General features: G+C 42.0%; 3 protein-coding genes and 1 long non-coding RNA gene across 4 annotated transcripts; all 4 read left to right on the forward strand.

Annotated features, from left to right (window-relative positions):
• The first annotated feature begins 116 nt into the window (after nucleotides 1–116).
• Nucleotides 117–6,760, forward strand: LOC144638102 (uncharacterized). Its single transcript, XM_078497252.1, has 2 exons — nucleotides 117–788; nucleotides 1,507–6,760. The coding sequence occupies exon 2, from the start codon at nucleotides 1,518–1,520 to the stop codon at nucleotides 6,123–6,125; it is 4,608 nt and encodes a 1,535-aa protein (XP_078353378.1). The 5' UTR covers nucleotides 117–788; nucleotides 1,507–1,517; the 3' UTR covers nucleotides 6,126–6,760.
• A 497-nt stretch (nucleotides 6,761–7,257) lies between these two features.
• On the forward strand, nucleotides 7,258–11,269 carry LOC144638394 (uncharacterized). The gene is made up of 5 exons (XR_013567921.1): nucleotides 7,258–8,299; nucleotides 8,673–8,730; nucleotides 9,005–9,103; nucleotides 9,730–9,810; nucleotides 10,996–11,269. It is a non-coding gene; the product is annotated as an uncharacterized LOC144638394 (long non-coding RNA).
• A 3,576-nt stretch (nucleotides 11,270–14,845) lies between these two features.
• Nucleotides 14,846–20,382, forward strand: LOC144638180 (uncharacterized). Its single transcript, XM_078497376.1, has 2 exons — nucleotides 14,846–15,730; nucleotides 16,188–20,382. The coding sequence occupies exons 1-2, from the start codon at nucleotides 15,193–15,195 to the stop codon at nucleotides 17,183–17,185; spliced, it is 1,536 nt and encodes a 511-aa protein (XP_078353502.1). The 5' UTR covers nucleotides 14,846–15,192; the 3' UTR covers nucleotides 17,186–20,382.
• Nucleotides 18,252–19,004, forward strand: LOC144639090 (uncharacterized). Its single transcript, XM_078498347.1, has one exon. It carries the CDS (start codon nucleotides 18,252–18,254, stop codon nucleotides 19,002–19,004), a length of 753 nt encoding a protein of 250 aa, XP_078354473.1.
• Nucleotides 20,383–24,085: the final 3,703 nt, after the last annotated feature.

Genomic DNA, 24,085 nt, shown 5'->3' on the forward strand with positions numbered 1-24,085 from the left:
TTAAACGTCCATCGTGGCGAAAATCTGTCGAATTTTATCACTGCCACCTTATGTAGTGTTTATTAATGTGCTAACCAAATATCTAGTGGCTATTCTATCATCAATGGTTAGTGTTATAGTCCGGCAGATTCGTGCAAAATTTGATAAGAATTGTGGGTTTTGTGGTAAAAGCACCAAACTTGGCACAATGATAGCTTATGACATGGTAAACAATATTGGGTATGGAGCCCATCGAGATCTATCCCATAATTTGGGAAAAGCAGGTTTCTCTTTTGCCACCTGGGAATCAGCATGGAAACGAGGCTTCCAAAAATATTACACATAACAGCTTTATTAAAGTATGTCAAACAGTCAGAAACGTTGCAAATATGAAAATTAAGGCAAATCACACTCACCTGATGTCTTAAGAATAATCACATGATCTGTCAACATGTAAACGAGGCTGATTTTGGAAAATGTATGACTCCTCCCTATTGTTGTTCTTTTTGCAGTTTAAAGCCATTTAAAAAAGTGTAAAATATATAATGGATATAGTTTAAAGCTCTTCTGCAAAGCTTCTCCAAGAAGGAATGCTTATTAGCTGTTTCCCGATGTTTAGGTAGCTAAATATCACAATATATGTAATTTTGCACAACGTTTCTTGGGGAACCTGGGTACTATCAGGCCAGGCTACCATTTTTGCCAGGTTACCTAACCCATCCTTGCAGTGTTTCCAGATCTGGCAAATTTAAAGTGTGTTTTGTTGGGATTCAACGATTATATTTCGAATATTCTACTGAAATATGGAGGTAAGAGACAGACAAAACATTTACTTAGTTATTTTAGGTTTTAATTATAAGTTATCGTAAGTTAGAGACAAGTAAATTTACGTTCAGCCTGAGAAATCCTTTTAGAAATGCTCAACACATGATTTCAATTTTGCAAATTACGTCAACTTCATTACCTAAAGGTAATTTAATTATCAAATTATTTTCGTTTAAAAATAATCTTACCTGACCTGCATTAGTGCACTTGTGTCTTGAAGAAACATTAGTACGAGAAACTCACTAGACCACACTAAAACGGGTCATAAACAAAATGGTATATATATTATTGTGACATTTTAACGATATTTATAAGTATATATATTTTCCAGTTCTATTGCAAAATAGTGAATTTAAAAAAAGTTAACAAGATATTTGCCTATATTTTGGTAGCTAATAACACTATTTGAAATTTCGCATACTGTTTCATGTATCATTTGGCCAGGTTACCTTTCCCATATTTACATTGTGTCCAGATCTGAAAGATGTACTTCACCGATTAAAATAGTGCACTGTTATAACGTTAGCTTCACCCAAAAGTCATTTAATTGGCGGATAAGCATTGTTTTTCAATAATCTGAGTTGAGTTATAGATGCATTTCAATTCTTAATAAACATTAAAAAGCCAATATTACGAAAGGCACTGCCTTTGTTCAGGGTCTTACTAGTATTTCAATTATTTTTATTTTTATCTTCTTGTCAGTGTGATGAAACATGAGCATCGTTGTATATTTGTACCGGATTGTTTTAGTCATAATCTTTTCCCTAATGGCCGAGCAAGAGCCTGACTGCTCCAAATGTGTTGACTGGTCAAAATGTGTTCTGTGCCAAAAGACCACAACCGAGGCCTTACAGTCCCCAGAAAACCTACGGAGAAGCGATATTGACCATGGAACAGGCTATCAAACCTTGGCAAATAACATTTTGCGATTTCATGAGATAGACTCTTTACCAGTAACGATAGACATCAAGAAATTGGATGATGGGGGTGGAATTGCATCAACATTTACGAAACGGAGTGCAAAATGGCACAAGACCTGCTATAATAAGTTTAATAAATTACGATTTCAACGTGCAGTGAAAAGAAAAAGTCTTGACACACCCAGCTGCTCCTTGCCGACTAAGTTTACACGAAACAACTCGGGTGCCAGATCCTCCAACTTAAAAAGCTGTTGCTTTTTTTGTGACGATTCTTCAGGTTCTCTTCATCAAGCTTCAACATTTAACGTGGATGAAAGAGTTCGTAAATGTGCCCTTCAACTAGGAGATAAAATGCTACTCGCAAAATTAAGTGCCGGTGATCTCATTTCCCAAGACGCGGTGTATCATTCAAAGTGTTTGGTTGCACTATACAACAAAGCCCAGAGATCTTGCGATTATTCTGAAAACCGAGATGAAAAGGTTATCCAAGGAATCGCACTGGCTCAGTTAGTTGCGTACATAGAGGACGCGCGAGCCGACTCAGAAGATGGGATTCCTGTTTTTAGGCTTGCAGAGCTGACACAGATGTACTCTACACGACTTCAGCAGCTTGGAGGAGATACCTCTACGAGAGTCCACTCAACAGATTTAAAGGATAGAATTCTAGCAAATGTTCCAGGTTTGCAAGCACATAAACAAGGCAGAGACGTGATGCTAGCTTTCAATGAAGACATAGGACATGCTCTAAAGAACCTTTATGAGCAAGATTTCGACAGCCAAGCCATCATCTTATCGCAGGCTGCCAAGATCATTCGCCAAGACGTATTAAACACAACTAGTAAGTTTAATGGGACATTTGCGAGCAATTGTCAACGAGAGTCCGTGCCAGAATCTCTGAAGACGCTAATTGGGATGATATTGGGAGGCCCAGACATTCAGACCCAGTCAAGTAACATGATAGAGGCGCAAACTACTCTAAGCATATCCCAGCTAATACTTTTCAACTCGACTAAGAGACGTCGGAGCGGTGAAACATGTCCCTCTCTTTATCACTCAGCTGACCGTGAACCACCACTTCCAGTTTACTTGGGCCTAATGACACATGCAGAAACAAGGAAGAGAACCCTTGTAGATGAACTTTACAACCTTGGATTGTCAGTTTCTTATGATAGAGTTTTGGAAATATCAACTGAAATGGGCAATAAGGTTTGTGCACGCTACGAGTCCGAGGGAGTTGTGTGTCCAGCCAAACTGAACAAGAAAGTGTTTACAACAGCCGCAGTAGATAACATAGATCACAACCCGAGTTCTGCTACAGCTCAGGGTGCCTTCCACGGAACAGGAATTTCATTGTTTCAGCACAACGAGGAAGATGACATCGGTGAAGAAAGAGCACCTGTTGCAGTTGTTGATACAATTTCAAAGCGCCTTGCCCAGCTTCCGGATTCCTACACCACTGTGCAGCCGGTTATTCTTCCCAACAAAGAACCACCTGTTCCACCCCTTCAAGGTGCGCTGTTAGGTAGCTATCCAGAAATGCAAACCGCCTTCACAACAGAATACAAGTGGCTGGATAACGTAAGAGATCGCCTTAACCAAGAGATTTCAAGAGAGACCTTGGATATGTCATGGGCAGCTTTCCACGCTAGTCTATTTACTGACAGATCTTTGCAGCTAGATGTGAGTTCACTGTTGCCACTGTTCCAAGAAGAAGCACACTCGGCAGCCATGATACGTCATGCCATCGATGTTGTGAGCCAGGCTGTGCGCTTTCTTAATCCTGGTCAAGTGCCTATTCTCACCTGTGATCAGCCACTCTATGCGATCGCCAAGAAGATCCAATGGAACTGGCCAACAACATATGGGGAAAAAAATTTAGTGGTTATGTTTGGAGGCCTGCACACGGAACTTGCCGCACTTAAAGCGATCGGGAATTGGCTCGAGGGCAGTGGCTGGACTAATGCTTTAGTGCAAGCAGAAGTAACAACTCCAGGAACAGCCGACTCGTTTTTGAAGGCAACCCATGTGTCACGCACTCGACATGCCCATCAGGTGACAGCTGCTTCTCTAGATTTCCTAATGCACAAGGCGTATGACAGCTACTGCAAGAGTCTCACTGAAGGAGTTGAACCTATGCCGTTCATTGTATGGCACAACCAACGACAAGCTGAAAGTCCACATTTCAAATACTGGTCGCTAACGCTAAAGTTTCAGCTAACCATTCTGATATTTGTGAGGTCGTTGCGTGAAGGAAACTTCCAACTGTACAAAGAAGCTTGTGCGGCCCTTTGTCCGTGGTTCTTTGCGTTGAACTCCACAAACTATGCAAGATGGCTTCCTGTGCATATACGTGATATGAAATCACTTGATAAGGAAGCTCCCTCAGTAGCTACTGAGTTCGGAAAGGGGCATTTTGTTGTGCAAAAATCTCATCGTGCATTCTCATCAATTCCAATAGACCAGGCACATGAACAAAACAACAAAATTGTCAAAGGCGACGGAGGAGCAATCGGCTTGACTGAAAACTCCTGCCAGTTATTGCGTTGGATGGTCTGTGGTCCAGAGATTTCGCGTCTTATCAATGAATTCAAATGCTCAGAGGAGCTTACAAAGAAAAGGCAAAGCGACGGGCCTGATTTACGTCACCACGAGCAGATGATTGGAGTGCAAGCAACATTCCAAAAGCAAGTGAGAGCTTTGTGCGCTACTATCGAAGAAATGGGAAATCCTTTCCTGGAGGAGAGCGAGGATCTTCTTGTGCTGGACACACGTGACATCGTAGATTCAAGTATTGCTGAAACTGTCAAAAGGATCGAGGAAATTGGTAAGACCCAGTTTGAGGCCTTTGTGACTGAGAGGCTCGAGAAACGGACAGCTTCACTATTTGATCCAATAAAGAGGAACAAGTTAGCATTGTTCAGCAGTCCTCCTCCTTCCAAAGATAAATCCAGCGACAAAATGCAAATTGCATCTCTCAAGAGTAACTGCTCTCTCTTTGCTCGTTTGTATGTTTCCTGCCAAGTTCGCGACGGTGATTTGGAAGCGTTCTTTTCTCATGAGAACCAGAGCGTTCCGCCTGCCTTAACTCAATTTGGTCAACTAAGATCTGGTACGAAATCAGACCTGCTTCAATGTCTTGAGAAGATCAGCCCAGCGATAGCAGAAGCACCAACCGTAGAGGCTCTGTTACTTGACGGCGCAGCTATTGTGAACATGTTGAAACCTGGCCCCTCAAGGACATTCCAGGAATACAGTCAGAGCGTTTTTCTTCCCTACGTGAATGGACAGCTCAGAAATGTCCAAAGGGTTGATTTGGTATGGGACAAGTATAACACTGACAGCCTCAAGGCGACAGCCCGTAGTAAGAGAGGGAAGGGGATCCGAAGGCGTGTCAAGCCTGACACCAAAATTCCTGGCAACTGGGCAGCTTTTCTCAGAGTTGACGAGAATAAGCAGGAACTTTTTCACTTCCTCGCTGATCAACTCGGTACAGTTGACGTAGAGCTTGGACAAGTGATATCTACGAAGGGCGAGTCCATAGTGTGTAATGGTATGAGAGACACGTCTGGTTTGTCATCATGCAATCACGAAGAGGCCGATACAAGGCTTTTGCTGCATGCTGCTGATGCTGGAAAGTGCGGCTTTGAAAAGGTGATGCTACGAACTGTTGACACTGACGTTGTGGTTTTAGCCATTGCTACATTTCATGACCTTGCTTTGTCTGAGCTTTGGATAGCATTTGGAGTTGGAAAGCACTTGCGATATGTACCAGTACATGTTATTGCTTCTAGCATAGGTCAGCAGAAATCGAAGGCTTTACTTGCATTTCACAGTTTTACAGGATGTGACCAGACGTCCTCGTTTGCCAGCATAGGCAAGAAGACAGCGTGGGAGGCATGGGCGATATATGATGAAGTGACAGAAGTTTTTCAGAGCTTAAGTACAGCCCCGTCAATTTCAGCCGTGACTGAGGCTGTCCCTGTCCTTGAGCGCTACACGGTGCTGATGTATGACCGTACAAGCACATGTACAACGGTCAATGCTGCCCGTAAAGACCTCTTCACACGCAAGGGAAGGCATATTGAATCCATACCTCCAACAGCAGACGCCCTCCTACAGCACGCAAAGAGGGCTACATACCAAGCCGGTCATTGCTGGGGAAAGTGTTTGGAAGTATCACCTCAACTTCCTCCTCCAAGCGAGTGGGGCTGGGAACGAGGCCCTAACCAAACCTGGGAACCTTTGTGGACAACGATTCCTCAGGCATCGCAAAGCTGCCAGGAACTCTTGAAGTGCGGATGCAGGAGCGAGAGAGGATGTACTGGAAGGTGTAAATGTGTTCGTGCAGAGTTACCTTGTACTGCACTTTGTCACTGTGGGGGACTGTGTGACAGGCCTTAATTAATCTGTAGCCAGATACATTGATGTGGAACACTAGCTAGCTTATGATGTACACTGCTTAGTCCAATACTACTTTGCAAGTTTGTTACATGACTGTTTTGACGGCTTAAAATTGAAAGTTAAGGAGTAGTGTATTTCTTTAAAGTCAGCCTCGTTTCCATGCTCATACGTCACTTGATTATTCATAAGGTATGAGAAAAATGTGGCTTGCCTTACTTTTCATATTTTCAACGTTTGTGTCCGTTTTACAGACGTTAATAAAGCTGTAATGTAGAATATTTTTGGCAGAATCAGTTCCCGTGCTGATTTCTCAAAATCAGCCTCGTTTTCATGTTGATAGGTCACATGGTTATTCTTAAGGCATCAGAAAAGTGTGGTTTGCCTTGCTTTTCATAATTTCAAGGTTTCTGCCTGTTTAACAAACGTCAATAAAGCTGTCATGTAGAAATTATTTTGTCAGCCTCGTTTCCATGCTGATTCCCAGGTGGCAAAAGAGAAACCTGCTCTACTCGAAATTATGGGATAGATCTCGATGGGCTCCATACCCAATATTGTTCAACATGCCATAAGCTATCATTGTGCCAAGTTTGGTGCTTTTACCATAAAACCCACAATTATGTCACCATTCTGCCGGACTATTATGGGATGGCTGAAAGGGACGGCGCGTCTGCATTAATGCGTGACATTGAATTAATCAGTCATTCTTGAAATAACCTGTCAGTTTCCAGTAGCCTGTAAGTAGATTTCAAAGCACTATCTTTGGATCGGAGGAAGCAGTATATGGGGGAATTGTTTTCTTACATCGTCCTCTCTTGCTTGGACGATAATCTATTTGAATCCTTATAATCGTAAAAAAATTACAAAGTACAATTTCTCACTAAACTGCGTAAGTTACTAATGCTAGACCATTCTACCCATGTACCTATTTTTGAATAAAACACAAACAAGGAACAGGGATAAACTTAATGTACCAATAAAGCTTTTCGTTCATCCCGACGAGTTCTGTTACAAGACAATACAAGCGTATGTGAACACTAAGCACTAATGAAAACTTGTCAGGCTATTGAAGAGTATGGTTAACAGTTATCCGACTTAGTCACATAACTGTTAAGCTTACTCTTCAATAGTCTTGAGTTAAAAGTTAGGCCAGTCAGTCAGTCAGTCAGTGAATCGCGCAGTCAGGCACTCATGTTATATACGACCATTTATGACTGGGTTATATTGGCCATTTTTATATTACTTCATATTTGACAGAATTGTGTGATTTGGTGAATTTTTATTAATGAGGACACTGTGATACCTGTCTTAGAGAGCGTGCATCTCATTAGCGTTCAATCCTTGACATATCTGTATACGATGGTGTCGAAGTTTGAACTAATTGCATAGGCTCAATTTTTGTTTTATTTACGTCAGCTTTAGCCCAAATTGCTTGATTCGACTACGTTGCAGTAGACCGTGGAAGCAACGTAGCATCTTGTGACTTTGTTATTTGTTTTTTTTTTCTATTTTTGTTTCTTTGTTTGCGAAGTTATACAATCAAGGCATAGCTGGACTCTTAGCCGTTATGCAAAGTTTTGAGATTGTTGAAGAATAAGCTTAACAGTTATGACTTAGTTACATAACTGTTAAACTTACTCTTCAAAAGTCTTGATTTAAAAGTTAGGTCATTGGGTCAGTCGGTCGGTCAGTCAGTCAGTCAGTCACTCAGGCACTCATGTTATATACGATGGTGTATAAGTTTGAATAAATTTCTTCGGCCCAATTTATGTGTTTGATTTACGTCGCTTCAAATGTAATTTAAGCTACAGAAATCTCGCCGAAATTACTTGACTGGACTACGTTGCAATACACCACGGAAGCAACGGTAACAACACATCTAAAGGGTAATCAATACAGTTCGCTAGAAGGTGACATGCTAAAACCTAAGACAGAAAGGCAAAGCAAGCAGTGAGAGAATATTGTATTTTTTTTTTTGTTCGTCTTCTTTTTTAATAATTAATATTGTAAAGTCTACTGAATTCTCTTCAATAAAAAAAAAAAAAAAAAAGCAGTGAGAGAAAAGGATGTGGGATGATTCAGAGGATGGCTAGGAAGAAGGAGATGAAGATTCAGCTGAGGAAAAGAAATCAGAGGATGAACACTCGGATGAAGAAGTTACCAAACTGTCAAAACAGGTAAACAACATAGAGTTTCGCTATAACAAATTACTGCTGCGGCAATTAAATTACCTCTAATAACTAAAGAAATTGTTTCCTTTTCCACTGACGCAACACGACTGTTTCTATAGAACAACACCAAGTATTTACTGGCTTAATGTGTTGCTGGACTGGAAAATATTTGGTCTGAGGTTACAAAGTGCATGATAGAAACATGTAGTATTTTCCTGCCTCTTACTCCGTCAAAATAATCAAAAATGTACCAATAAATGATTGAACAAATGTTTTTTTTTTAAAAAAGGAGTTGTCTTTTAGATAAGTACATATTTCATTGATCTAAAAAGTTTACAGTTAAGTGAAATCACCAACGTCAACTCCATTTCTGTTGTAGGAGTATAAACCACTTCCCAAGAAATCGAGATTGTGTACCAAAGGAGTAGGGAAGAAAGGTTGGTAGTGACAGTAGTAGCAGTAGTGACGAAGATGAAGCTGACCAAAAAGTTATTATAGTGGCGCATATTTAAATTATCATATACATGTGTGCTCATGATTACACATACGTCAGCACTGGTTACAAGCGTTACTACACATGATACACATGACTGTCTGTCTGTCAGTCTGTCTGTCCACCTGCTTGACTGCTCATTTGTATATGTGTGTCAACCAACCAACCAACCAAAAAAACAACCAACAAATTAACAGTTTTATTAACTGTGCTGCTAGGCTAGACAGAAGCAATGCTTGAGTGGAATACATGTAGCTGGGAAAAGCAAGAGAAAAGATCTGATAGAGAGAAATAGAAAGAAGAAGAAAGAAGAAAATGTGAGTACCAGAAAAAAAAGCCTCGTTCTCCATAAAAATTTTTGCACACAGATTAGGTAAGTTGTACCTCTTAAAGGGGCTATTTTATGCAAATTTAGGCAATATGCTACATGAAACAATAACAGCTACAGCTATGTAAGAGGACATTTGGTGAAATAGTCTCCATTCCACTGCATTTTATTCTAAATCCAATGACAGGGACAAGGACATATTTTGATCCCTAACCACTTTTGTTGAAAGTCCCCCTATAGTCATCCCGTAGGTGCTGAAGTTTTGGGGAATCACGGATAAAACCATCTTTTATACTCTTCAAATAATGCGATGGCATAATGGTTCAAACACTTATCCTCCAAACTTGATTACATGTACTTGTGAGATCCCACCCAATTTGTTGGATCTGTAACATCAGATTGTCCTAAAAAAATTATTTCTTCAGCGGTGGAGGACTTAAATTTAAAACCTATAGAGATGCTTATCGAGTTTTCACAAAGAAAGAAAAAGCCAAAGACAAAATTAAGGACAAAGGAGGGATGCTGTTGCCGTAAATTTTTCATGCAGATAGGGTAAGGTCTCAACATTGGTTGACCATAGTGTAATCTAATTAGCTATTAAATTTCTTCTCGCAGAAATTGGCCTGAAGAGTTAAACTGTTGCTTAAAATCTTTTCTCACCCTGGTCAATTCAAATATCACCTACAAAAAGAACACGTAAGTAATCTTTTCTAAAGTATTTCATTATTCGCGGTATCTTTTCCAAATTTTTGTATGCGAACACAGCCTAACATGTAAAACAGATTTCAACCAAATAAATTAAATATTATAAACGGGCAGTACCCCCCCCCCCCCACACACACACACACACACACACACAAATCAAGGCGCTATTGAGTTGTGATGAGGGCGGCTTGTCACCCACATTTGCCAGTTAAGGTCGCGCAGGACCCTTGCTCATTAATAAATTCATAAGCCAAATTTCTTGCCGAGGTGCCGTCTTGTAATGCTTTAATTCGCTATATTTTGAACTTCGATTCCTCTATAATTTAACAAGGATATTAGGGAATGATGGAATGACATTTTGATTGTCCTAATACTGAGAGATCAACGTTGACTGTGATGTTACAAGCCCTTAAATGTTGAGCTGCAAATAATACGGTTTTGTGTCCAAGTTTTCAGCTAGAACAGCGCACCAAATTAAATGATTATTAACCTAGTGATAAATCATAACCTCTTTTGTGCTATGACTAGAACGAAATTTTCGATTTCAAAAACGGCTAAAAGTTAATGGCTTCCAAGAGAGTAAAAATGTGAAATCTAAACTTTGAAACATGCTATTTTCATTTTGAGAAAGAAATTTTAAAATTCGCTCTAGTCATAGCACAATAGAGTACACCAAGTTTACGTTCCTCGCGAATCAACTCTTGAAATTCTATGCCGGCGGAGAAAACTTGGACACAAAATTGCAGATTTTGAGGCTTCCGAAGACCTTCCGAGTCAATGTTTACAACAACATGTGATATATTCAAAGCTGTGAATCTAATTATTATAATTTGCCATGTTCCAGCGCACGGGGCACAAAGCTGAGAACAATTGCTGGTAATTACTTGTACAAAGAACTTTAAAAACAAACAATCTTATGAATATTTCGTTTGTTGTCGGCCTCAGTCGTCACAGTTCGTGCATACTCTTTAAATAAATACATACTAATGATTGCAAGGGTCCTGCGCGACCTTAAGTACATTGTATCACGTAAGTAACAACCACATAAAAAATCTTCCCTATTTAAAGTATTTCATTGTTTACGGTATCGTTTCATGTGCTACAACTCAATTTTTTATGTGTCAAACACACATTATTTAATTTTTGAGGCTGTTTTTTTATATATATATATTTCAGATAAATCACTGGCTGTTTCGACTCCTGGGAATTCCAATAAACGGCATGCAGTGCATGCAGAAGCGATGACGTTTCGCAAAGGGTCTAACATAATTTTGAGGAAATTTGTCAAAAGCTTAACGTAAATAAAAGTAGCTGACACCTTGTGCGTGATAAAGACTGTTATCCAATTGCAGTGTACATTTTTTAAACCTAAGAAGCAATGTTGGTGATTGTCTAAATAGCATAGTTAGGATCTGATGGAATTCAAATAAATACAGTAGTTATTAATTCACAGGCCAAGGATGCAAAGTTAACTAGAAATAGTTGACACTAGGTTGCCCCCGGTGTTAATCAGTTTTTCTTTTCTGTTCATCTTTTTCTACATTTGATTGTCTTTATTAATATGACATGCCGGGACGAAGGTCGACCTATCGCGACTTGCGTCGCTCGTTTTCGCGACTTCGTTGCTCACTGGGCCGCTTTGCGGGCTCGAACTCGCTTCACTGTGGCAAGTCTAGATCTCAGCGAGGATAAACTTTAGAAACAGCAAAACGTTTTAAAATTGCCATTTGAACCGGCCCAATTGTTTTCTATATATTTGGGCTAAGAGCCCAAGCATGAAGAATGACATGAGAATGATCAACCTTTAAAAAGAAAAGGGTGCCGAAAGCATTTCTTACCTCTGTCAATGCAAACGCCTGCCGCGAGTTTTAAATAATCACAATGTATCTCGAGGTCTCTTTTGAATTTCTTTTCTTGACGCCGCATATCATCTTGTAAATCTCGTCCGGAGGTGGACTGATCAAGACTTTTCTCTGTTCAAGTAGTTTGCGCTTGGTAAATCACGGTATTGGACAAAGGCAGGGGGGGGGGGGAAAGAAAGTCGGCACTTTTCTTTGAATACATAGCAGTGCCTGGAAACGGTGCGAGTCTATGTCAATCAAGCAGTTGCTAAGAAAGACGACAAACCAAAGTTTTGTTTTCTCCGAAAGATTTAAATATCATTGACTGCGTGCGTGTGAAATGCGAATAGTGGCGGTGTTTGCGTCTGATGTTTTACGCCGCTGAGATGTTTTTGGCATTTTCAGCCAGATTTCTCACCTGATGTTTCACGTCACTGAGAATGTTTTGGCGGCGTGGAATAAAAAGAGAAAAATTTGTCACGGTTGACATTTAACAATCAAAAAATGGGAAATCATTTCAGAATCATTGGAGTTATTTTTAATTAGTATAATTCGCAAGCGTTACTTTGGCAGACTGATCACCGTTATCACTGTTTGTTGTTTTGATGTCCGGCAAAATTGAAAGGAGCAATCAAAATGCAAATAGCTATTGTGTTTTGTGCACGGTCAAGACCAAAACATGCGAATTAAACAATGAACTTTGTCAAGCTATTCACTGCGCCCTTAGTAACCATTCGATGGCTACTACGCAGTCTCGGTTGCCCGGCACCGCTGTGCGCTGTGATCACTTTTTGAGTCGTGTAACAAAGGAAGTTTCTTCCCCCCCCCCCCCCCTGGACAAAGGCTTTCTTATCGTAAATCGCGGTCAAATTTGTAGATATGTTCGTACGCGTTCCTAGACAAATTTCGTCTTGGTCTTCATGAGAGCGATCAACTTTTAAAAAGGAAAGGATACCAAAAGAATTTATCACCTTTGTCAATGCAAACGCTAGACTTTCTAAAGGTGGATTTCCACTGACGCGTAATTTTTTACGTGCGTTTACGTGCGTAAAAATATTTAGAGACATTGTATGAACAACTTGCGTAAACGTGTACGCAAGTCGTTCATACATTGTCTCTAATTTTTTTCACGCACGTAAACGCACGTAAAAAATTACGCGTCAGTGGAAATCCACCTTAAAAGTCGTTCGCTTCTCGTTTCCGGTTTGGCCTGCCGCGAGTCTTAAATAATTATCTCGAGATTTCTTTCGAATTTCTTTTCTTAATGCCGCATATCATCTTGTAAATCTCGTCCGGAGGTAGACTGATCGAGACTTTTCTCCGTCCAAGTAGTTTGCGCTTGGTAAATCGAGGTATTGGACTAAGGCTTGCTTATCGTAAATCGCGGACAAATTTGAAGATACAAATTTCGTCAGAAGTAAAAATGTGCATTTTCTTACTTCTCTGCGAGTGAATTATCGCGAACACTTTTCAATATTTGCATTGCTTTTGGCTTTTAGACATTGTGAAATGAATAGGCCTCGAATAAAACCTCAAATTATCTTTACTCCAAGCAAGAAATCGTTGAAGCGTTGTTGTCGAGTGCGCACGTGTTTTCGCTGATGGGTTGTCATCATCACCCAATCAACACGCAGAGATTCGTTCATCTTGCGTCATATTGACCAATCACCTTACAGGCATTTATCACACCTCCCGATACCCACTTGCGGGCGCGCGGCGGCATTCTGCACAACCCCCGATACTATTTGCGCGCCCATTTTGGTCAAATCGAGATTTTTCCTGTAAATACTATATATATACTGTATATACGCGCGGATTACAATGATGCCTCCTCCTAGTAGATTGCGTTATATTGTAGTGTGTGACATCTGATAAACGACATACGATACGCGGGAGTTAGCTTTTAAGCTGCGAGAAAGGTCAAACGGTCTCTTGTTTACAGCGGCCCTGTATATTATAAGAATTAGAAATTTCTGTCTACTAAATCTAATAGATCCCACCTTATAAAATTAGTCTCTTTCGTTTATACATTGTAGTGTTCCATTCTGACTGCACGGGAGTATTTTGCTTTTGTATTCTACGTAGCCCGCGTAGCAGGCGTCTGTGTAGTTTTTTGCGCGCGACGGGAGAAACGCGAAAGGCGCGAGGGGGCCACGCGAGGAAAAAAATCGATTTTTTTTCTCGCGTGGCCTTCTCGCGATCGCGCGCTCTTTTAAACACGCTATTAAAAAAAATACACAGACGCCTGCTACGCAGGCTAGTATTCTACGCGGCGATTTCTTGTTAAGTTGAACTTGATTTCTGTTCAGTTGCGCCAAACAGACAAGCAGACAACAGAATAAAAGAACCCATCGTGCGATGGCAATAAGCGATTAACTGACGTCATCGCTTAAAAATGAAAAAGCTTGGGTATGTGAGTTCATTGCTAAGGTGTCAGCTGTGCTCCATGGCTGTTAACCAAAGACTGAAAGCTCTAATCTATTAGTGAAGATAGCCAACGAACATGGTATCTTATCATAATTTGGATTGTACAGAAGACGCCATTCAAAACTGATTTCCACATCGGACAGCATCGCGCAAGTCATGCAAGTGACTGTTTGCCAAAGGACAAAAAGAACGTCAAATAATAGCCCACGTTCGATATATCAAAATTCTAACATGACTCCGAGGCTTTCCGGTAAAAACTGCAAGTTAATTTTCGAATATTCCTTTGTCTGTTTATCCCCACAAAAGACTTGATACAAAGAAAACAAAACCGAATAGAGAAGTTTGACCAGACGGCCTCGGTGCCACGTTTGAACTTTGATATATCGAACGTGGGCCATTCTTGTGTCACCAGTAAATGCTTTGCACTTGGAGATTCTGACACATTAATAAAGTTCTCATTTATACATCCATTCTGCATATGTACTGAGCATCGCGAAGATTACATCATTCGCCCCTGAGGAATTTTCGCGGGAGGGAGGGGGGGGGTGGGGTGGGACAAATTGTTGTCCATAGATAGCCGAAAACTTTTAACTTTTTCCAGATTTATAGGAAGCGTTCTCCTTCATCTGAACTTGGTCATATTACATGAAGAGAATATTTAAACCGGTAGCAAAGACATAATGAAAAGGTAAACAATTTTTTATAACTTGACTTGTGTGGAATATCATCCAGTCCTTTTTGTACTCTTTGTATTTTAATTTTTATGGCTGTTTTTGCCAAAGCATAAACTGGAGTTAATGTTTAGCTCAATTAAACCTTGCTCTCCCCGTGGATGTGTTTTTCCGGCAATCTGTACCCCGCTCTTTGAACCGTAAACATGTACTTGTATCTCCCTCTATTTATACTGGCCAATGAATGATAAGCTTGCACGCGTTCACAGATCGTCGGCCAATCAGATCCACACAGCCTTCCCCTGTTTACTCTTGCGATCACAGACGATCTTCACTTGCAATTCAGCTAAGCTGCTGGACTCTAGCGTTTATTTCTCTCGCGTTTATTTCGCCCTTTCAAGAACTAATCGCTATTTACTTTCTGCCAAGTAATCATGACCGACTACACAAAACTCACGTCGGAAATTCTTCGACTTTTGTGCCAACAAGGCAGTCTTTCAATCCAAGGCAATCGTCAAACTCTTATCGCGCGCCTCCAGGCGCAACAACAACCAGCCAAACGGACCGGTAGCCGTGCGCCCGCTGGACGTCCCAAACGTAAAAAAACCTCTTCAACGCGTGTTCGCACTACCGAAGTCACTCCTGACGCCGAGTCCATAGAGGAACCTGACGATCAGGCCGCAAATCCAACGCCAGATGGCAACATCACTGGCGAAGAACCACGCAACGAAGCACATGCACAGTCTCCGATCACCGTGGATCAGATAACATCAATCGTCTCGGCGATCGTCGAAAGCAAATTGGCCACCCTCACTAACGCGCCAGGACAAGCAAGTGCATCAACGGTGGACCCAGCCGTTAACTTGGGCGATCCAAACTCCGTACAACAGCTCCTATCCAGTACTCCAGCTTCAAACTCCGGTGACCTCGCGGCGCACGTCGACGAAAAAACTCGGAAAGCTATTGTAAAGGGTGAGTACGTTGATTTTGTGTCGCTGTTACCCGAGAATTCTACCGCTTTCTCGACCATTTCCGATCTTGTCACCCTTACTGTCAACGGTGAATCTTTACCTATTTCTTTTCCGAGCCAGCGGAGAGCTAAGAAAGTCCCCATCGATTCCTTCGATCGATGGCTGTCGGCTTTCTCCGTTTTTGCCACCGTTCTCTTGTCTGCATTTCCACACCGGGCCGTGGAGATGTTTGCTTACCTTAGTATTATCCAGTCTGCTCACAAAAAATTCTTAGGTCTCTCCTGGCTCGCTTATGATATCGACTTCAGAAGAAGGGCTGCCCAAGACCCGACCCTTACTTGGTCCAAAATCCACCCCCAGTTGTATCTGGAAAAATTTACCGGCATGTCGCGTTCAGCATGCTTCACTTGCGGTGGGGCCGACCATATGTCTCATTCCTGCCCTCTCTCTTCCCATAGGGACAACCCAACCTCAGGTGGCGACCCCTGCCGAAATTTCAACCGGGGAGTTGCCTGCATCAGGACACCTTGCCCCTACCCCCACCGCTGTTCAGTCTACAACTGCAACGAAGCTCACCCTGCCACCGCCCACCCCAGTAAACGCTCTAGTACAGCTTCAAAGTCAAGTGATCACAAGCGTCGATGATTTTCTTTCTACAATTAAACCGCGTACCCCAGTTAATGTTGATCTTCTCGAATCCTACCTCGAAGGCCATCCCGACCCTCATTTTGTTACTTCGCTTTGTTTGGGCTTACGGGAGGGCTTTCGCATTGGGTATTCTGGTCCCCGGACACACTCTTCTTACCCCAACCTACGCTCCGCCAACCTCCACCCAGATATCCTGGAACAAAACCTTTTGACTGAGGTCCTTAACGGCCACACTGCCGGCCCTTTCCCTGTCCCCCCTTTTGAAAATTTTCGTATCTCCCCTTTGGGTCTAGTTCCAAAAAAACACTCAGACAAATGGCGTACTATTTTTCACCTCTCATACCCTAAAACCTCCTCCACTAGTATCAACGCCAACATTCCCATTGAGGATTGCACCCTCCAGTACATCACTGTGGACAATGCCATCCATCTCCTCCTCTCCCTCGGGAAGGGTGCATTTATGTCCAAGACAGACATTCAGTCTGCCTTCCGCATAATCCCTATCCACCCCCAAGACTGGGAACTGTTAGGCATGCAGTGGAAAGGGCTTTACTTCTTTGATACCGTACTCCCCTTTGGGCTCCGGAGCGCCCCCTTCCTATTCAATATGCTATCAGATGCTTTGGAATGGATAATTCGCCACAAACTCAACATTACTGGAGTCATGCACATCCTGGATGATTTCTTTATTGCCCTCCCCCCGCCTCGGTCCCAATGCTCCACAGCACTGTGTAACCTCCTGACTGTATTTACTGACCTGGATATCCCCCTTGCCCCAGGCAAGACTTTCCCCCCTCTACACAACTAGAATTCATGGGAATCCTACTGGACTCCTCCCGCATGGAAGCCAGACTCCCAGACGACAAACTGAACAGGCTTCGTTCACTTGTCTCTGCCTGGCAGTCTAAAACTAACTGTCGCCTACGCGACCTACAATCACTCATTGGGTCCCTACATTTTGCATGCAAAGTCGTGGCCCCTGGTCGTCCCTTTCTTCGACGCATGATATCACTAACCCGGGGCTTGTCCAATCCCAGCTCTTTTATCCGGCTAAGCAAGGAATTCCAAAAAGACCTGGACATGTGGGCACTCTTCCTGGCCTCCTGGAATGGGGTTAATCTTTTCCTCCCTCCTTTTTCCCCCTGTTCTGATTTTATCTCCCTAGTCACCGATGCCTCTGGGTCACTTGGCTATGGGGCCTTTTTCTCCCCTCACTGGTTCAATGGCAAATGGCATCCCCACCAGCAACTAGGGTCCTCCCCCGACATAAGCATTGCCTGGCAGGAACTTTTTCCCATCTACTTAGCTTGCGCCGTATGGGGGCCCTCCTGGCGCAATATGCATGTCCGTTTCTCTTGCGATAACCAAGCAGTGGTGTCCATTATCAACACAAAAAGCTCCAAAATCCCCCGCATCATGGATCTCCTTAGGCCCATTACCCTTTTCACCCTGCAGCACAACTTTACCCTAACAGCAGTTCATCTAGCAGGCCTCCAGAATGGCATTGCTGACTCCCTTTCTCGTTTCCAGATGGAACGTTTCAGGGAGCTGGCACCAGAAGCCTCGCCTACTGGCTACCCCATCCCGGAATATCTGACTCGTATTTAACCAGTAAAGTCTCCAGCTACCTATGGGGCTCCCTGGCACCTTCCACTAGAAGAACCTATGCATCTGGAGAAAAACAATTTATCCTGTTCTGTTTGAAGTTTGGTCTCGTAACACCTGCCACCCCTCTCCTCCCCGCTAAGGAGGTCACTTTAATTTATTTTGTTTCCCACTTAGCTGAATATGTTAGATTTCACACCATTAAAGTTTACCTAGCAGCGATACAAAATTTACATGTAGAGTTCAACTGCAACCTCAACTTCGCCGACATGCCTCGCCTCCAAAACACCCTCCGTGGGATCAAACGTACCCTAGGGCTATCCAGACGAAACCGTCTGCCCATTACCCTTTTTATCCTCGAAAGCATTTTCACACTCCTCTCCCCCAATCACTCCCTCGATATCGACACGGTTATGCTCTGGGCCGCTTTTTCTTTAGCATTCTTCGGCTTTTTGAGGTGCAGTGAACTCACATGTAACGGTCAGTTTGACCGCAACGTGCACCTCACCCGTGAGGACATTGCATTCTTCCCGAATATCACCAGTCCGCAACACATGACAGTCTGCATCAAAAAGTCCAAGACAGACCCTTTCAGGCAATCTTCAACTATCACCATCGCCAGTTCACAATCTAACGTCTGTGCAGTGGCTGCCACAAGAGACTTCCTTCTACAAACACCTGGCTCCTCCCCGCAGAGCCCCATGTTCCAGTTTAAGGATGGCACTCCTCTCTCACGACGTATCTTGGCCTCTAACCTACACACTCTACTTGATTTGTGCGGCCTCCAATCCAATAATTACAACACCCACAGTTTCAGAATTGGGGCAGCCACGACCGCGGCTGCTGCCGGCCTCCCTTCATGGCTCATCAAGATTCTTGGCCGCTGGCGCTCCGACTCCTATGAAAGGTACATTCACCTCCCCCAAGCTACTATACTGCAAGTACCATCTACTATGGCTGCCTACCACCGGAACCACACTGGAAATGAGAACTTAACCACATTTGACCCATGGATATGTTAACTTTACAAACACTGCAGTTTTTTGCACCTTTATTGAACAGAACTTGGACCATACTGGTCCGCCTATTTGCACGGACAGTAGTCTAAAACTGATACCTTAATTTTTGTTAATTATGATAGTTTTCTTTGGTTAACACATCTACTAGTTTTGAGAGTGGCAACTACGAACTAGGAATCCTGTCTGAGGCTTCTAACAGTATGCTACTCCCGCACCATCCTGGGTGGGGCAACCGTTCGCTTCCCTAAATATACAGCTCTCTTAGCAGCCTCAGTGTGGGAGGATTCTGTTTCCAGAATTATGGGGATAAGTGTTGCTGGCGACAACCCTTCAGTCCCACACTGAAGCGATGCCTGGGTTGCCTTAGCTTGGGTGAGAAACGGTGGACACATCCACTTCCCCTCGCTACCATCCCTCCAGGAGCTTGGCATAGGTACACGCCACCCTGCCTCTGTGCCCCGTGACACCCATCTCACGGTCTTATATGCCACTCGCTGACACTAGCCCCGAGTACTGGCCTCGCCCATGGCAGGCAGCTCTCGGGTCCAGGACAACACTTATTCCCCCTACCTTTCTCCCACATAAACGGTGTCCTTTTGATTGTGCGTGACATTAATGGCTGTTTTTGCCAAAGCATAAACTGGAGTTAATGTTTAGCTCAATTAAACCTTGCTCTCCCCGTGGATGTGTTTTTCCGGCAATCTGTACCCCGCTCTTTGAACCGTAAACATGTACTTGTATCTCCCTCTATTTATACTGGCCAATGAATGATAAGCTTGCACGCGTTCACAGATCGTCGGCCAATCAGATCCACACAGCCTTCCCCTGTTTACTCTTGCGATCACAGACGATCTTCACTTGCAATTCAGCTAAGCTGCTGGACTCTAGCGTTTATTTCCCCACCCACCCTCCGCATTTATCTCATAGCCCTACTGTTGCCACTCAGACAAAGCATTTCTCGTAGTCTACTAGTTTACATCTGTTTCATTTGTGATGTTATATCCAGTTTATCTATAGTTTATATATATATATAAAAAAAAAAAAAGCGATTTTTGTAATACCATTTTATTTGTTGTTGTTCTTTAATAAACGGTTCGGGGGATAAGTGTTGCTGGCGACAACCCTTCAGTCCCACACTGAAGCGATGCCTGGGTTGCCTTAGCTTGGGTGAGAAACGGTGGACACATCCACTTCCCCTCGCTACCATCCCTCCAGGAGCTTGGCATAGGTACACGCCACCCTGCCTCTGTGCCCCGTGACACCCATCTCACGGTCTTATATGCCACTCGCTGACACTAGCCCCGAGTACTGGCCTCGCCCATGGCAGGCAGCTCTCGGGTCCAGGACAACACTTATTCCCCCTACCTTTCTCCCACATAAACGGTGTCCTTTTGATTGTGCGTGACATTAACCCTTATATGTTAACACGTTATTTCAAAATTCCCAACAGAGAAACATTAATTTTGTGCTCATTATAAATACGTGGCTATTGCAGACGATATCACATTTTACTCAGAAAGATTAGTGTTAGTTAAGAAACTTAAAAATGTTTATGTACATTTTTACTTATACTGCAAAGCAGTAAGTAAGTAATAATTTAGGTGCTGCTATCGTTGCTGAAATACATTGGAAGTGCTAAGCTACATAGCTAAATGCTAAATTTGTAACCAGGAAGCACTATCCAAAGAGAGTATTTCCATATTATCACTTTTTATTATAGTTTTATATTAAAGGATGTTTTATAACTACTCTATTTAACTCGTGCATACCTGTTCACCTATTGATTACTGTTATATTCAATCTTTTCTCTGCTCCTTACTGACTAGGAAAATTTATTAACCCTGTAAGTCGTAATATCATTGTACAGATTCTGCTAACCGATCTGCATACAATTCTTAGTAAACATTCTTTTAGTTTCAATTTTACCCTTGGTCCAATGTGGTATTTTCCTTTGTGTTATATTCATTATCATTAGAAGAAAGGAAAATACCAAATTGTACCAAGGGCATTATTGAAACACAACATATACCGACGTTGGGAGAATTCATATACCGAGCAATTTTGGAACGCTTCTGGGACATACCAAGAGAGTTTGTTCAAGCCATGGTTCGTATTTGGAAGAAAAGCAGGCCAACCAAAATACCCGTGGCGAGACCAAACGAGACTGATATCTCGCCGATGGTTGCACAAATTGCACTATTAAGTGGAAGTCCCGTTTAAAGCGGTCCTCTCGTCTTCGCGCCAAAAGATAGTTTCCGTTTATTTTTTGCCTGTGAAAAGGCTTTGGTCCATACATACAAAAGAGCAATAAATTGTTTTCTAGTTCTTTATTTTCGCTTTGCTACAGACCAAAATTGAATTTTGGCCGACATGGGGCCGCCAACGATAGTCGAAGGGCTAAATTTCGACCATTTTGTGAAGCGCGCTATGTCAACAAAAATGTACTTGACGGAATATCATTTGGCACAAATTCTAAGACACCTTCATTTAGTTCACTGACGAAACGAGGAAAATTTTACGAAAATTCTAAGCATGCCAGCGCTTCTGAAATATACCATACTCTGAGGTCTTTATTCACACGTTAAAATTTAGGTAAATACAAGAGAATAAAACTCAAAAGTTTCAACATAAATTGGAGTAAAAAAGCACATCAATGTAATCTTCTTACCTCAATGAATCGTTTTCTACTTTCAAACCGGTGGGTATCTCCTTGGATTGCACGCGAGAACAAATTAAAATCTGCCATATTCAGTGTGTTTACATAATTGTCGCTTCGTGCCAAAGCTCATTTGCATAACCTTGCAATCGATGAGAAAACTCCCTCCACCGTCCAAACTCGATTAAATACCTTTAGAATATAAGGAAGTTGCTTCTTTTGATATTCCTATACCATACAAATCCAGCGCTAAGAAAAATTGCGTTGAAGATGACAAGAATACTCGCGGCGTGCGAGACTCCACAAAGTAAATATTGACGGTTAATTACACTGGTCGCACTTGTCCCATAATTTAAGTTCAATTCGCTCCCGTAGTATCTCTAGGGGAAGAAGAAGAGTCGAAATTCAGCCATTTAATAAACATAAAACGTGTTAAAACAACAAATTGAATTCTGACAACGGAAATCAATCATGCAAAGACAACTTATAACTTTACGTCCAAAAACATCACTTACAGGTTGCTTACTGAGGAAGCGTAGTCGCCAGATACAATCCACAAGTTTGAATAGAACTGTTTTATGTTATGAAGTGATGAAAGGGCATAAGCTTCAATTCATTCTTGATACGTTTGCTTTCGCAATCGGTCATTCGAAGCCACAATGGAAGGTTTGTGCTTCGGGATCCATCAACTTCATTTTTCCCCTTGCGACACGATGTCACACAACTGAATTGTGACGTGACTGGCTGATCAGAGGTCAAACTTTGGGGGTGGTAGGGAGGGGGTTGGGTTGTCGGTCGGTAGTTACAGCAGGAGAAAACTTGAGGGGTTGAAGAGCTTTTTTCACAGCAAGAGAAAACTCAGCAGTTGAAAGCATTTAAATGAATTTATGCTTTCCATTGGTCAACATTTTCTTTATTTTTCTTTGAATATGTACTAAAAAAGTTCACTGCGACTTCAGCCAAACAAAATTATTAAACATAACTTGAATGAAGTAAAAGTACTTATGCCTCAATGGATATAGCGAAAAATCACTGATGAAAAACTCAGTGTTGGTTTGCGTTTGTACATCTACCCTGCTAGAAGTGTTGTATTGCCTAGTAACCCGTCGCAAAACGAATGTCTGTTTGCCTTGGTCAAGACCAAATATATCCATGCGACCCTCATATACTTGGAAAAGCCACAAATCGAGGGCGATAAAGGAAGGAGTGTAATTGGTATGACATTCTCTTCTTGTGCATGAAAACGAGTAAGAAACGCGTACGGGGAATAGAGACAAGTTCAGGGAATGGAAATGATTTAATGGAAAGGGAAGGTCATAAACGGGATACGTAATGAGAACAAGAACATTGAGAAGCTTGAGAAGCTTAAAATCGGGCGCTTTGCCTTGAAAGGCAGGGTTCAGTACAGCAGAAACCACGAAGCAGTTACTTAAGTAGCACTCAGTCCGACTGTGTTTGTGTAAGTCACAGGGCTTGCATGAGCTGTATTAGTGTGCATAATATAATATCTAGAACGTTGTCGAGATTGCATTATTACTTAATGGCATGATGGTTTCAATTTATAAATGTATCTCACACAATACAAATAAACGATTGAAGTAGACGACTAGACAATGTAAAGTTTTAAGACTTAGCAAAGTGCAGTGTATTGGTAATACTGTAAGGTGCGGTTTCACCTGAAGGTCGTGTGCTTTTCGGTATTTTCCAGGCATTGCACTTTGATGGGACAGTACTACAACTGTTTACCGGGGAACTACTATTGTCAAGAAAATGATCACAACTTGTTGATGAATGATTGAACATTTGTTTCATACCATTACTGTAATAGCAATTGATGAAGGCTTTTAGTCCTGAACCAAAGTATAAGGACTGGAAAATACTGAAACCCATTATCAGCCACCTTAAACGGAAATATCTTGTTGGTGTTTCAAGGAATCCAAGGAAACTTCACTCATCCCATGTATCTATGTATTGCGGTATTTTGTAATTTTTTGAGTGATTTTTGGGGATGTTTGGCAGGTGATAGTTTTTTTTAAAAGAATAAGTAAAATTTAGACAACTAAGAAATATTGAAAATTTAATGTGAATTTAACATTGGAATTTGAAGTTAGAAATTGGCAGACGGACACCAAACAGTCCCGTGACATCCTGGAGTGTTTTTGCATGGGGGTCAACTGTGTGATGATGTTTCCATTTTTTCTTCAATCCCCACTGATAAAGAACTGTTGTTGGTGTTATGTTGGTGTTATCACATGTCAAGCCTTTAACAAGGTATGAAAGAACACAAGGATTTAAATTATTCTGGTGCTCAATTTTTGCGTAACTAAAATTAATGTTACTCAAATTCCTGATGGATTCTGTCTTAAACTGTTACGAGCTTAGTATTTCCAAATTATTGCATGTCAATGTAAGGCAAGACAAGACATGC

The sequence above is a fragment of the Oculina patagonica genome, chromosome 14 (genome assembly GCF_052425735.1).
Source record: "Oculina patagonica isolate OP01 chromosome 14, crgOcupat, whole genome shotgun sequence".
Lineage (NCBI taxonomy): Eukaryota > Metazoa > Cnidaria > Anthozoa > Scleractinia > Oculinidae > Oculina > Oculina patagonica.

Bases quoted from the DNA above. Each gene is read 5' to 3' on its own strand.
- LOC144638180 (XM_078497376.1), top strand. From the start codon at position 15,193: ATGACCGACTACACAAAACTCACGTCGGAAATTCTTCGACTTTTGTGC. The intron at 15,731-16,187 runs GTGAGTACGTTG...CTCTTCCCATAG, and splicing joins TCGGAAAGCTATTGTAAAGG to GGACAACCCAACCTCAGGTG.
- LOC144639090 (XM_078498347.1), top strand. From the start codon at position 18,252: ATGCCTCGCCTCCAAAACACCCTCCGTGGGATCAAACGTACCCTAGGG.
- LOC144638102 (XM_078497252.1), top strand. From the start codon at position 1,518: ATGAGCATCGTTGTATATTTGTACCGGATTGTTTTAGTCATAATCTTT.